Below are 15,016 nucleotides of genomic sequence, written 5' to 3'. Positions count from 1 at the left end.
AGCTTAGCCAGAAAATAGCCGATCGATAAGCTCACAACGCGTTGCGTTGCAACGCGTTGTGGGCTTATCGAACGGCAATTTTCGCAAGAACGTTCACCCCAGAATAGGTGACGCTGTAGGTTTCATGTGGTTAAAGGGATAGTTCACCCCCAAAATGACTTTTTTTCCTATCGATTAGTCACCCCATGGAGACTTTATTTCATGGATTTTTTGAAGTTTTTTGTCGCATTCCTAAGCCAATAATTTGATGATGCGGTTCCGGTAGGAGACACAAAGAGTCTCATTTGTGTCTCCTACCGGAACCGCTGCCTACCCGGTCCGCTGGTCATCAAATTATTGCCTTAGGAATGCGACAAAAAACAAAAAAAATCCATGAATTCAAGTCTCGATAGGAAAAAAAGATTTTATTTGGGTGAACTTTCCCTTTAAAACACATCTAAAAAGTGAGGAGTTGATTTGCAGGTGGGGTCCAGCTTCACGCTTTCCCCCCTATTGGACGGCGGGGCTGTCAGTGGGGGTCAAGGGCGAGGTCAGCAGATGAACTCCCCGGGGATCTCCTGCAGGCCGCCGAAGGGCTCCTCGAACTTGAAGCGCTTGGAGATGGCTTTCTGCTGGCCGGCGGCGGCCACCGCGGCGGCCAGGACCTCCTTCTCGGAGGAGGTGTGACGGCACTGCCCCAGCGTGTAGGCGGCCATGACCATCAGCTCCTCGTGCGCCTCTTCTTCTTCTGCTTCTTCTGCTGCTTCCTCTTCCTCCTCCTTGGCTGGAGACTCCAGGCTGTTGTGGGTGATGCTGGAAGCGGATGCTTCTTGGAGCTCCGCGGCGGGTTGGCCGTCCTGCGTCTGGAGCCAGGGGTGATGGAGACACTGCTCTGCCGTGGCCCTCTCCCTGGTGGGGAGAAGAGACAGAGAGAGACGGAGTGTGAGAAATGTCTCAAATGCCTGCTAAATCAGTAGTTCTCACACTTTCAAGAGTTTTCGAAAATGTTTCAAAAATAGCAGATGTACAAGCTTGCAGCGCAGCACAAAGTGATGCGCTGTGAGCTTGTAAATCAGTTATTTTTGAATAGCCAATGCAAAAATCTAAGATGACACAGATGCTTTCCCAGTTTTAATGGATTAAATATGCATGAAATATATCGTCCCTATTCTGGGGCAAACATTTGGTGAAAATAGCTGAGCTACAAGCTCACAACACGCCACGTTCGCTTGTAGATCGGCAACGTTGTGCAGCTAGAGATACATACAATCTTTCCATTTATTTAAGAATGGAAAAGCATTTTTTTTAAATGTGCGTGTTTAAATATGTCACTGGATAGAGAGCACAAAAACAATATTCCGTACACTTGTTTACTATTGACCAAACTCAGTATTTCAGTAATTAGGCCTCAGCTTTTCAACGGTGTGAATATAGTTTTCCTCGTCGAACTGGGATGATGAAGTACTGTTAGATCAGTGGTTCTCAAAGGGGTCCTTTATAATCCTTTTAACCACTTTATCCATTTATATGTTGGCTATTTAAAAATAGCAGATCTACAAGCTCACAGCGCGTCACTTCGTGCTGCGCTGCAAGTTTGTACACCTGTTATTTTTGAAAATATTTGAAAAATATATTTAAAAAAAAGTTTTCTCTTCTGGGGGTCCCTGGCACAAAACGTTCTCAGATGGGGGTCCGCAGCTAGATATACAATTTTAGGGGTCCTTGGCACAAAAAAAGTTTGAGAGCCACTGCTGTAGTTTATTAGATGTTAATCATATTTAGCTGACAAGGACAGAAAAGAAAAGAATGTGGAACTCACTGTGGCTTCTTTCGGAGCAGAGCTTGCATGAAGGACAGAGCAGGCCTGTCCAGGTGCTGCAGCTCTTCGTCTGTGTAGCTGACGTTGAGCTGGGAGATGTTGAGGAAGGTCTCCTGCTTGTCCTCGCCCAGGAACGGAGAGATGCCCGTCAGCATGACGTAGGCCAACACCCCGATGCTCCTGTAAACACGCAACAGAGGAGACAGACACTTTTAGTCACTTTAGACCAGTGGTTCTCCACCTTTCCAGGCCGTGGCCCCCAAAAGAATCATATTTGACCTGTGGACCCGCACCCTGACCAGCACCTGGAATTGTAGGAGTTGAGGCATAACATTTAGTTTGACTCGGTACAACAGATAAATATCTACAAGCACACAACGCCTCGCAGTGTGCTTGTAGATCGTCTATTTTTCCTCTAATAATATTTGACAATTTGGCCAATGTTTCATTGAATGTTGAATTGAATAATATTTTACTTGCACAACTCAAGTAGTAGTCCAAATAATTTGTCATTGAACACATTTCTGAACACTTTCATGCTACCCTACATTTACAAGATTCAAAATGACATTTCTTGTCCATACAGGCTGACGATATTAACACACAATGAAAGCCAAGACTTTATTTCATGCCATTCGACTCATCTTCAGCCGAATTCTAGCGTTTTAGTTCCGTTTGACTGATTTGAACAGTCATGTTTAGTGGTGAAACCAGCCTTACCACATATCTGTTGCTGTGCTGATGGGTTCATAATTCAGGATTTCTGGAGCTGTGAAAAATAGAAAAAGAAAACAACACGTCAAACACATACTGTAACCTAAGATAGTTTTTAGTGCAGCTAACAACAGGGCTCTAGGTTATTATGACAATGTCAAGGCCTTGTTTAGCTGTTGCCCGCGGGTGTTGCTGTCCGTCTGTTACCATTCAAACCAGATGAACTGTTCAAATAGAGAATCTACATCAGTTTACATGAGTAGATTCATCAGGGATTCCAACAGCCTCCAAAATCTGCCTACACGCCTCATTCTTTTTATCTATTCGCCTGTAAGTGGACAGGGAAAAGTCAAATACCACGGGAAAAGTTCAGTATCTCCATGTTTCCTCTACATGGATGACAGACACAACTTACAATTGTATTTCCCACCATTTTGTGACCAATATCAACTAAAGTCAAATCACTTTAACAGTTGTAGAACGCCAGATGAACACATCTACCCTCTTATTGATCATTATCACACCGGTATAGGTGATTATTAACATTTCCCAAATCTCAGCTTACAGATAAAAAAGAGTCATAATTCTGGAAGAGAAACCTACATTTTCAGGACCAAGGAATCCAGTGGTGCTAATTACAGACAGACAGACAGACAGACAGACAGACAGACAGACAGACAGACTGACTAGAGTTAATTGTGTTACTCACCCACATACTCTGGGGTGCCCATGATCTCTCGGAGTTCTTTGTGATTGTTAACCATTCTGGACAAACCAAAGTCCACAATCTTAATGTCTCCCACAGGAGCGTCGCTGGTCAGCAGAATGTTCTGAGGCTGACACACACAAGTGGAGAAAAATCATTAATCTTTGCACACATTACACATAACACATTACTGCCCACAGCTGCAGGAATGTCATTACTGTGTGTGTGTGTGTGTGTGTGTGTGTGTGTGTGTGTGTGTGTGTGTGTGTGTGTGTGTGTGTGTGTGTGTGTGTGTGTGTGTGTGTGTGTGTGTGTGTGTGTGTGACCTCAACACACCTTGAGGTCGAGGTGGACCACATTGTTGCGGTGCAGGAAGTCCACTCCCTCCAGAATCTGTCTCATTAACCTCTTCACCTCCTTCTCACTGAAGGCCTCCTCGTCGCCTCGGTCTGCCACACACTGGAAGTAGATCTCACCGCCCGCTGCACTGTAGAGGAACACACACACAAGACACAATCCTTTATTTACTATCCATATTCCCATGGCTACCTGATTTTCTATCATTGTTGCGACACATTTCACATTTGAAAAGCTGAATGGAAAGTTGATACAACAAGACAGGGTCTAATAACACACACACGCGCCCGAGCCACTATGGACGACTTACTAGCGCGCGTAAAAGTATAACAGTGAGACAAGGAACACGTCCATTGTTGTTCTAACAGAGACGTGGCTAACGGAGTTAGCATCTGATTCTTCTATCACTCCTCCTGGCTTCACCGCGTATAGGAAGGACAGAGACCCTGTACTGAGCGGTAAGAAACGTGGGGGGGGAGTTTGTGCCTTGATCAACAACAACTGGTGCAAAGATGTTAAAATCCTAGATAGTCACTGCTCACCAGACCTTGAACTTTTAATCATAGCCTGCCGTCCTTTCTACCTACCACGCGACTTCAGCATTGTGATTGTAGCCGTTGTTTACATTCATCCTGGAGCTAATAAGGACACAGCTATGAGGGAATTACACCAGGCGATCAGTGCACAAGAAAATCGCCACCCGGACTGCGCAGTCATCTGCCTAGGCGACTTCAACCGGACAGACCTAAAAAAGGTCTTTCCCAAATTCCACCAGCATGTCGCCTGCAGTACCCGTGGTGACAATATTCTTGACCACTGCTACACGCCCTTCAAGGATGGATACAAAGCTCTCCGCCGCCCACCGCTAGGAAGCTCTGACCACGACGCCATCCAGCTGCTACCTGCCTACAAACAGAGGCTAAAAAGGGAGCCGGTCGTTGAGAAGGAAATCCGAATCTGGTCTGAGGACACAGACGCTATGCTACAATCCTGCTTCTACCAGACTGACTGGGGGATGTTTAAGAACGCCGCTGGGAATAACATCAACGAACTCTCAGACTCAGTCACTGGCTTTATCAGCAAGTGCATAGATGACATAGTCCCAAAAAAGACAGTTCGGATCTATCCCAATCAGAAACCATGGATGGACAGCGGAGTACGTGCACATCTGCATGAACGGGATGCTGGTTTCAAATCTGGCGACGTGGAAACGCGCAACACGACGCGCGCGGCCCTAAACAGCGCCATCAGGAAGGCGAAAAAGGCCTACACAAAAAAGATGCAAGACAAACTCAGCAATGGCGACATCAGGAGCACATGGCAGGCAGTACACACCTTGACAGACTGCAAAACAAGAACCAGAAGCGAGGTGAACCCGCCTGCCTCCCTCCCCAACGAACTGAACACTTTCTACGGCCGGTTTGAGATCAGCTCCAACCGCGGCAGCCAAGCGGGGCCATCAGCAGCACCAGCAGAGAAGAACCCTCTAACCATCTCGGAGAGAGAAGTGCGTACAGCCTTCACACGGGTCAACATCCACAAGGCAGCCGGACCTGATGGGATTCCAGGCCGGGTCCTTAAGACATGTGCAGACCAGCTGGCGGGTGTCTTCGCTGACATCTTTAACCTCTCCCTCTCCCTGGCTGTGGTCCCTGCAGGGTTCAAAATGTCAACCATTGTGCCCATTCCCAAAAAGGCCAAAGTGACATGCCTGAACGACTGGAGACCTGTTGCTCTCACCCCGATCGTCAGCAAGTGTTTCGAGAAACTGGTGAGGGAATACATCAGCTCCACGCTACCTGCCTCGCTGGATCCGTGGCAGTATGCATACCGCAAAAACAGATCCACCGACGACGCTATTGCCATGACTCTCCACACCGTCCTCTCGCACATGGACAACAAGCTGCTGAAGGACAAATATGTACGTATGCTGTTCGTGGACTACAGCTCAGCATTCAACACCATTGTCCCAGCAATACTTGACAAAAAGCTCAGACACCTAGGGCTAAACACAAGCATGTGCGACTGGATACAGGACTTCTTGTCCAACCGACATCAGGTGGTGAGAATGGGCAGCATCACATCCGACCCCCTGACCCTCAACACCGGAGCACCCCAGGGATGCGTGCTGAGCCCTCTCCTCTACTCCCTGTACACGTATGACTGCATAGCCACACATGTCTCCAACACCATCATAAAGTACGCGGACGACACGACAGTGATAGGCCGAATCGTCAACAACGACGAGTCTGACTACAGAGAGGAGATCAAATCACTGGCACACTGGTGCCGCGAGAACAACCTCTCTCTTAACGTCGACAAGACCAAAGAACTGATCGTGGACTTCAGGAGGCCGCGGAGAGACCATGCGCCCATCCTCATCGACGGTGCTGCAGTGGAAAGGGTCAGCGAGTTCAAGTTCCTCGGAGTACACATCGAGGAGGACCTCAAATGGGAGACGCACTCCACACACGTGAGGAAAAAGGCTCAGCAGCGACTGTACTGGCTCCGCCGCCTGAAGAAGCTCGGAGTAGGACGTCGCATCCTCAGGCTATACTACAACAGTTCTGTTGAAGGCATCCTAACAGGCTGTGTCACGGCCTGGTACGGGAACTGCACTGCCCGAGAAAAGATCAGCCTACAACGAGTAGTGCGATCGGCAGAGCGGATAATGGGAATCGAGCTCCCAGCGCTCCAGGAACTGTACAAAAAGCGGTGCGTGGTCAAAGCCAAGCGCATCATCAAGGACAAGCACCACCCAAGTCACAGACTGTTCAACCCCCTACAACGACCGCGACCGGGCAAGGGGCTCTACCGCAGTATCAAGAGTTCCACCACCAGGTTTTGGTGTAGTTTCAATCCAGCTGCTGTCAGAATGCTGAATGGGGCATAAGCCTGGATGAGTTCAGCAGCCTGACAGCAGGCGGCGCAGACTTTTCTGGCTCTTCCTGAACACACCTGTGGATTATACCAGGGACAATGACTTGGACTTTAGCCCCCCCCTCGGACACACCTGTGGACTACACCAGGTACTAATGACTTTTTGTTGCACTCCCTCATGGAGCTACTTGCGGATTATACTAGGGTCAGTCCACTCTAGGTGGACACGCACTGACCTTTTGCACCTTAATCCCTTGTATAACGCACTGACTTTTTTTGGGTCTTTTTTTATTGTGCTCCTTTTCCTCTAAGCACCTTAACGTCCATTGTCTATCATGCACAGTATAAGTATAACATGCACAGTATACAATACATTGCTGCTATGCTCAGGCACCTTAGTTTAGTTTGTTTAGTTTTTTTTTTATTATCTCAGGTAATTTGTAAATATGTAGATAACTTGTCTGGCCTTCTGTTGCTCTCTTGTTTTGATCTCCTTCCCACCTGCCCCCCACCATCTTCTTCTCCCCCCCCCCCCCTCTTCTTTCTATGGAAACTAACGTTGCGATGGGAACGATGTACAAAAAAGAATTTCACCCACTTTTTTACCTTGTAAACCTGTGATGTGACAATAAAACTGATTCTGATTCTGAGCGCACACACCCACACCACACACACACACACACACACACACACACACACACACACACACACACACACACACACACACACACACACACACACACACACACACACACACACACACACAAACAGTGTGGAGTCATTTCCAATGGTGCAGTACAGTACGTGTGTGTTTGACCTCACATTTCAACTCAGAATTCTATCAAACTATTATGACACGTGTCCCAATTTCAGCCTTTTGTGGCAAACCCCAAAGGGACAGGGATGTAATATAGCTCATTATCTAGAACAGTGTTTCTCAACCTTTTCTGGATCAGGGCCCACTTGAAAATCTCGAAAGTATTCGCAAAATTAAAATAGAGCCATTTGTACTGGTCTATATCACAACATCTCTAACGCTGAGGAACAAGCCATGGCGTTCATCTGGACATCTCATCTCAGCCCCTAGAGAGGTTTTTCTAACAGTATTCAGGCCTGCAAAACAAAGAGGTTTTAGAGATGTTATCATCACAGCTACAGATTGGTGGGGGCGCAGAGAGAGATAAAACGCCCATAAATCTTTTAAATGGGTGTGGCTAGCAATTCAGTGGCTGGATCCAGGCTAGAGATATCCTGTAGATTAGAATATGTGAATTCCTGTGTATTATTCCATGTGTCATTTTTTTTCCCAGACCTTGTAAATATGCAACGATCAATTTTCACAATTTTGTTCCGTCATTATGCAGCGTTGTGTGCCGAAAATACGTACAATTAAGCTCAAAACTTGTCGTGGATGCAACACGCTGTAAGCTTGTAGATCTGCTATTTTCAGCATGTGACACTGTCGTACAATGGAGCATAAATTAAGCATAAAAATATCTGGAAAGCTGTGATATGTGGTTGTTGTCTGGTTGACATGTTAAATGAGCAGCTGTCAGGGTGTCCCAAACTTCATATTATGTTGTTTTGTTTTCTGTTTAGTACTGACACTGTTTCTTCTTTTGTGATACTGTGTGTAAACCCATAGACACACAGAGCAACCGCCAACTGAAATTCCTCCTGTTTGAACATGCCCGCAGTAACTCACAGTGGCCAGAAGATGTCAGAAGAGAGTTAACTGGGTTTCTAATGCAGTGGTTTACAAACTTTTTCAAGTCAAGGACCCCCAGTTTGGTCTGTATTTGGCCGCAGACCCCCATCTGAAAAAGGTTTTGTGCCAGGGACCCCCAGAAACAAAGATTTGTGTTCAAAAGAAATTCACTTTTAAAAATGAATATTCAAAGATTTGCACACATTTTCAAGATTCTTCAAAAATAGCAGATCTACAAGCTCATAGCACGGCATGAAGTGACGCGCTATGAACTTGTATATCTGCTATTTTTGAATAGCCGAAATATAACATATGATTAAAGTGGTTCAAATGATTGTGACACTATATTAACACATTTTGCTGGGGACCCCCTGGTACCCCCCCAAGGACCCCTGGGGTCCCCGGACCCCACTTTGAGAACCAATGTTCTAATGTATGTCAATGACTAATGCAGACCGGGTCTAGTGAGGTGAGGTCTCTTGCCAAACCACCATTCTACCATACCTTCACACTTACACGCACACTGACATGACTGTACGTTGGGAAAATATGCACTTGGCTCCTTATACTTTCCCCCCCTGCTTTTCAGGACCAACCCTCCTGACACGCATACGTGTTCGTTCGTACAAGTAGAATGCAGCTTTTAATGACCAAAATTAATGTGTATAAATTAAAACATACAACTTTTAGCCCTCTTAGCTAGTACAATTTTGAGGTATTTTTACTTTAGATTACAAAACATACATTAACCACTCAGCACTTTATATACCTCGGCTATTTGAATCTACAAATTCATAACGTGTAGATACTTGTAGATTTCTATACATTTAGAAAAGGTGTGAATTTTGACATTCTGCGTAATAAGTACTTGTACTCTTTGTACTTTAAGTATATTTTGATGCCAATACTTTTGTACTTTTACTCAAGTGCATTTGAATACCGTACTTGTAAAAGAGTATTTCTACATTGTGGTATTAATACTTTTACTTAAGTAAAACATTAGAGTACTTCTTCCAACACTGAAAGCGCTTCATTTCGGCCTCTGAAGCCGTGCATTGATGGGGCATTCTCTCCGTGTTAGCCTGCTGGAGCTGGAGAAATACCAGTACAGCATGAGTGCACAGCATTATAAATTAAATCCTGCATCTTTTTTGTAATTTTTAGTAACATTTATTTATGCGTAGTCGGCTACTGTATCCAATATTAAATGCTTTTGCGGCCACGTTCAATACAATCCAGCTGGGTAAGACTTATCACGATATCACTGGCTGATGAATTAATTCATTTATGAAAGAAATTGTGCTTCCTCTCGCTGGGCCTCTTCCTCGAGTGTTTCAAATGTCTATATACACTGCCCTGGTGTTTTGTTGCTTATTACACAGTCTTGAGTGTTAATTTAATTCTAATTTAATTCTAATTCAATCTAATCTAATTTAATGTAATAAGTGAACCCTGCCCTGTCTCTGTGTGTGTGTGTGTGTGTGTGTGTGTGTGTCTGTCTGTCTGTCTGTCTGTCTGTCTGTCTGTCTGTCTGTCTGTCTGTCTGTCTGTCTGTCTGTCTGTCTGTCTGTCTGTCTGTCTGTCTGTCTGTCTGTCTGTCTGTCTGTCTGTCTGTCTGTCTGTGAACAAAATAACTCAGGAATGGATGAAAACAAATCAGTAAGCTGTCCAGGGGAGATGAGTTAGGTTTGGATTAAAGGTCAAAGGTCAAGGTTGTAATCAATGTCAAAATTGCCTAGGCAAGGCAAGGGCCAAGCAATTTTATTTGTATAGCACATTTCAACAAAAAGGCAATGCAATGTGCTTTACACAGAACATCAAGCAAAGGAAACACAATTATACAATTATAAAATGACATTAGGATGCATAAAACAAAAATAAGTGAGAAAAAAAATAGCAGATACAGTTACAGTGCAGAAGAGACAGAAAAAGAAAAAAGAAAAGTAACTCAAAGAAAAAAGAAAAGTAACTCAATCAAAGGCAGCAGCAAACACAAAGGTCTTTAGTTGTGTTCTAAAAGAAATAAGAGCGGCAGCAGACCTGCAGTTTTCTGGGAGTTTGTTCCAGATAATGTGGTGCATAAAGACTTTATGCTGCTTCCCCACCTTTATTTGTGGTTTTAGGGACAGAAAGCAGACCTTTTCCCAGATGACCCGAGATATCTGGATGGTTCATGATATCGCACAAGATCAGAAATGGATCCTAAACCATTCAAAGCTTTATAGATCAACATCAGTCTAATATCAGGAAGGTAGTGAACCGTCAACTTGAACATACTAGGGGTGTATGACACTGATGAGACAATGAAAAAACTCACTCACTCACTCACACACACACACACACACACACACACACACACACACACACACACACACACACACACACACACACACACACACACACACACACACACACACACACACACACACACACACACACACACACACACACACACACACACACACTCATTGATGCTCTATTGCTGAATCTTTGATGGAGTGCAAGAATGAGAGAGAGAGAGAGAGAGAGAGAGAGAGAGAGAGAGAGAGAGAGAGAGAGAGAGAGAGAGAGAGAGAGAGAGAGAGAGGCCCAGGTCTCATGACAATGTGTCCAACTAGGTCAGAGTGGTTTACATGACACAATGTCTGGGCACCGGCCCCTCCTGAATGTAAACACACACACACACACACACACACACACACACACACACACACACACACACACACACACACACACACACACACACACACACACACACACACACACACACACACACACACACACACACACTGCTGCTTCCTGCACATGCTGTATAAATCTGGCGTTGGTATGCGACATATTAATTCCTGCGAGGCTCAGACGGCAGTAGATCTACTTTACGTGTTGTTCAGGAGTCAGTCCGTAGTACAGACCACCACCACCGCAGCAACAACAACAACATTGTACAGCAGCCCACCACCACGTCAGCTTATAACCACATGAACCCTAGCGCAGGGGTCTTCAACAGGGGGTCTGGGACCCCTAGGGAGTCCTCAGAGTTACTGCCGGGGGGCCGCAAAGTATTTGTGTGATAGGATATTATATTTTTTCATTAACCACTTGAACCCTAGCATCCCTATTCGGAGGAGAACTTTAGCCAAAAATAGAAGTATAGGAAGGAAATTAGTTGACTGATTCATTACAACTAAGAACTCCACTAATATAAACTAAGCAAACCTTCCAACCAACAGCCCAGTGAACGAACGAACAGCCACAAGACAATGTATTGGGGCTGAGCGATGTGACTTCAATTCAATTCAATTCAAATGTATTAAAGTGTCAAATCACAACAAGTTGTCTCAAGACACTTTACATGTAGAGAAGAGACCCGACTTCAAATCAGAATCACAATTACTTCACTCGATTACGATTAACACATTTATTTTTTTCAAATAGTAAAAAGAAAAATACAGAGTGAAGTGGTTACTCACATTAATCGATTGAATTTGGATTTATTTTTTACCATTTGTTGATACATAAAAAAGAAAAAAACCTGCTTCTCAATTATTTGATTAACCTACAAAACAAAAAAAACAACAACAATATTGCTCTGTTTTCCTGCATAGTGTATGTCAGTGGTTCTCAAAGTGGAGTCCGGGGACCCCCAGGGGTCTTTGGGGGTCTTTAGCTATTCAAAAACAGCAGTTTTTCATGCCGCCGCTATGAGCTTTTAGATCTGCTATTGAAAAATCGTGAAAATGTGGGCAAATCTTTGAATATATTATATATATATTTTTTTTTAAACAAACTTTTTTAACTCAAATCTTTGCTTCTGAACGAAGTCCCTTGCACAAAATATTTTTGAGATTGGGGGGTCTGTAGCCAAATACATATTCATTTTGGGTGGTCCTTCACATGAACTGGTGTATGTGTCACAGGGTGAATGGAGAACCAGGTAGATTGAAGACAGAGCGCTTGTTTTTAGGCACGGGGCTTCGGGGCGAGGCGGGGCTTTTCGAGATAGGGTTTATTAGCGAGGCTCGCGAGGAGGAGGAGGAGAAGGAGGACGCGGCGCTGCGAGGCGGGGGTTTATTACGTGAGGCTCGCGAGGAGGAGCTCCTCGCGAAATAAACCGTCCTCCTTCTCCTCGGGGAAGGAGGACGGTTTATTTCGCGAGGAGGAGCTCCTCCTCGCGAAATAAACCGTCCTCCTTCTCCTCCGAGGAGGAGGAGAAGGAGAACGCGGAGAGGCGGGGCTTTGATGTGCCGACGCGGACCTGTCTTTTGTTGTTCCCCCCCACATAGCAACCAGGAAGCTACGCTAGGGGAACGCTGAACACGCGTGCACACGCTTGTCCACGACGGAGGCGCGCCGACTTAGTGGAGCTTGAGGCCGAGGAAGCGCGCCCTCGCGCCTCCAGGCGCGAGTGCCCGCGCTGACCGGCCGATGCTCTACTAGTCGACTCAGCGCCGTTTGAGTTGTAAACCGATAGGGACAGAATAGTTCTTTTCATGGATCACTGTGTGTGTGTGTGTGTGTGTGTGTGTGTGTGTGTGTGTGTGTGTGTGTGTGTGTGTGTGTGTGTGTGTGTGTGTGTGTGTGTGTGTCAGGGAGAAAGTAAAACAAAAGCCAGAACACAATAAAAGTATCTTAACAGTCCTGCTTTCAATAAACCAAAAAAAGCATGAGCGCGTGCGCTTGTGTGTGTGTGTGTGTGTGTGTGTGTGTGTGTGTGTGTGTGTGTGTGTGTGTGTGTGTGTGTGTGTGTGACTGTGTGTGTGACTGTGTGTGTGTGGTCGCAGCCATATATGTTTGTGCACAAGCCTGGCTTGTGGCTCCCTCTAGTGTTGCTTCTACAGAATTGCTGGGTGGGTGGTAAAAACGAACGCGCCTTCTTCAATCTACCTGGTTCTCCATTCACCCTGTAACATATGTATGTATGTATGTGTCGCCCTGGAAAGATGCCAGTGTGGGTATGAAGGCTGCCGAGGGGCACGGAGGTCACACGTGGGGAGAAGCCCAGAGTTTGGTTGCTGTCCTGCTAATGTAATTAATGAAATCAATGCCACACCAGTGTGTGGGAATCCATCGATGGAGCTTTGATCAGCCGACTCGTGACCTACATTCACTGTCAACCCGTGCATGGCATGCACACTTGCACACACCATTTCCTGAAAAGAAAGAGGCTTGGAGATACGAGGTTTCCACCCGACAGCGACGATATTCAAAGGCATTTTAATTGTTTTCTATTCTTGTTTTATACTGTGCCATGGCCATGGAGAATTATACTCCATTGGGCAGAGGGCAGGCAGTGTGAATTACTGTCATATGACTGCTGGGCCTCATCATCGCTCTAAATGAATGTGCATGTCAATAAACACTGTGCGTATGCAATTAACAGCTACAGGCCGCCCTTAAAAACAAAATGGATTTCAATGTGTGTGTGTGTGTGTGTGTGTGTGTGTGTGTGTGTGTGTGTGTGTGTGTGTGTGTGTGTGTGTGTGTGTGTGTGTGTGTGTGTGTGTGTGTGTGTGTGTGTGTGTGTGTGTGTGTGTGTGTCTGTGTGTATACTACGGATGTAGGCTACTACACTCTCTCACACACACACACACACACACACATAGTGTGTACATCAGGCGACAGGGGCTATCCCCCACACTGGAAATTACCTCCCCCCTCCCAGCCCCCTTTCTCTCTAGGCTGGTAGCCATGTTTCTGGCCAGTCACGTGCGAGAACGCGGCTGGGTTGACATAATGAACTCAGCTGGAGGCCACCCACTAATGGGGCCATGGTGCCCTCATTCATTCTCTCCCTGTCTCTCTCTGTCTCCGTCTCTCTCTTACCATCTTTTTTTCATGTTTTCCCCTCACTTACTTCTCTCTCTCTCCATTCCTCTTCCTGTGTAACTGTGCTTGCCTCTTTAATTTTTTTCCCCTTTAACGCAGTGGTTCTCAAACTTTTTCATGTCAAGGACCCCCAACTTGACACAATTATCCCGCGGACCCCCCATTTGAAAAGATATGCCAGGCAGGCATAAGATTTTTACGGCTCTAGCAGTGATTCTCAACCATTTTAATTTCAAGGACCCGCAGTTTGACATGCATTATAGGCTACGGAGTACGGACCCCCATTTAATGGCATTTCTATCTATGGGACCCCAATTTATATCGTAAAATTAATGTTAATTTAACTCTGAGAGTGTACAAATGAAACCAAATGGACCCTAACCCTCAGAGTTACAGACCCATAAGGATCCATCTGGTCCCTAACTATCCATCATTTAGCTGGGGAACCCGTGGAACTCCCTCAGGGACCCCTGGGGGTCCCCAGACCCCACTTTGAGAACCAATGCTTCAACGCACCGCTTCCTCCCTCCTCCTCCTCCTCCTCCTCCTCTCTGCACTTTACCCATGAGCCCCCCCCCCCCCCTCTCTCTCTCTCCATTCGCCATCTTTGTATCATTTTGGCTTGGCTAAATCAAAAACATAAACAGCCCCCTCCCTCCCCATCCCGTCGTTCTCTCTCTCTCTACATCCTGGAATCAATGGTGCTCCATTAATGTCGTTCTAACCCCCTATCCGTCCACACCCCTCCTCCTCCTCATCCCTCCATCCTCCCCTCCGTTTGCCCCACTGCCCCAAAAATATCCCTCAGCTGTCACAATAAAGGACAACAGAGTCAGTCTGTCATGACTCTCTCTCTCTCTCTCTCTCGTCCTCTCTCTCTCTCTCTCTCTCTCTCTCTCTCTCTCTCTCTCTCTCTCTCCTCTCTCTCTCTCTCTCTCTCTCTCTCTCTCTCTCTCTCTCTCTCTCTCTCTCTCTCTCTCTCTCTCTCTCTCTCTCTCTCTCTCTCTCTCTCTCTCTCTCTCTCTCT

At 45.9% G+C, this 15,016-nt stretch overlaps 1 protein-coding gene across 1 annotated transcript in view; it reads right to left on the bottom strand.

The window, feature by feature from the left end:
- Positions 1–418: 418 nt before the first annotated feature.
- The window catches only part of stk17a (serine/threonine kinase 17a), a 45,799-nt gene continuing 31,201 nt past the window's right edge, over positions 419–15,016 (bottom strand). Inside the window, exons 3-7 of the mRNA XM_080417873.1 lie at positions 3,555–3,705; positions 3,222–3,348; positions 2,519–2,567; positions 1,799–1,978; positions 419–888 (exon numbers count right to left, since the gene is read on the bottom strand). Coding sequence (XP_080273999.1) covers positions 531–888; positions 1,799–1,978; positions 2,519–2,567; positions 3,222–3,348; positions 3,555–3,705 — 865 coding nt within the window. The 3' untranslated portion in view covers positions 419–530. The remainder of the gene's footprint in view (positions 889–1,798; positions 1,979–2,518; positions 2,568–3,221; positions 3,349–3,554; positions 3,706–15,016) is intronic.

This window comes from Gymnoscopelus braueri (assembly GCF_963280865.1).
Source record: "Gymnoscopelus braueri genome assembly, chromosome: 21".
NCBI classification, from domain to species: Eukaryota; Metazoa; Chordata; class Actinopteri; order Myctophiformes; family Myctophidae; genus Gymnoscopelus; species Gymnoscopelus braueri.
This window is presented reverse-complemented; position numbering and strand designations above follow the sequence as displayed.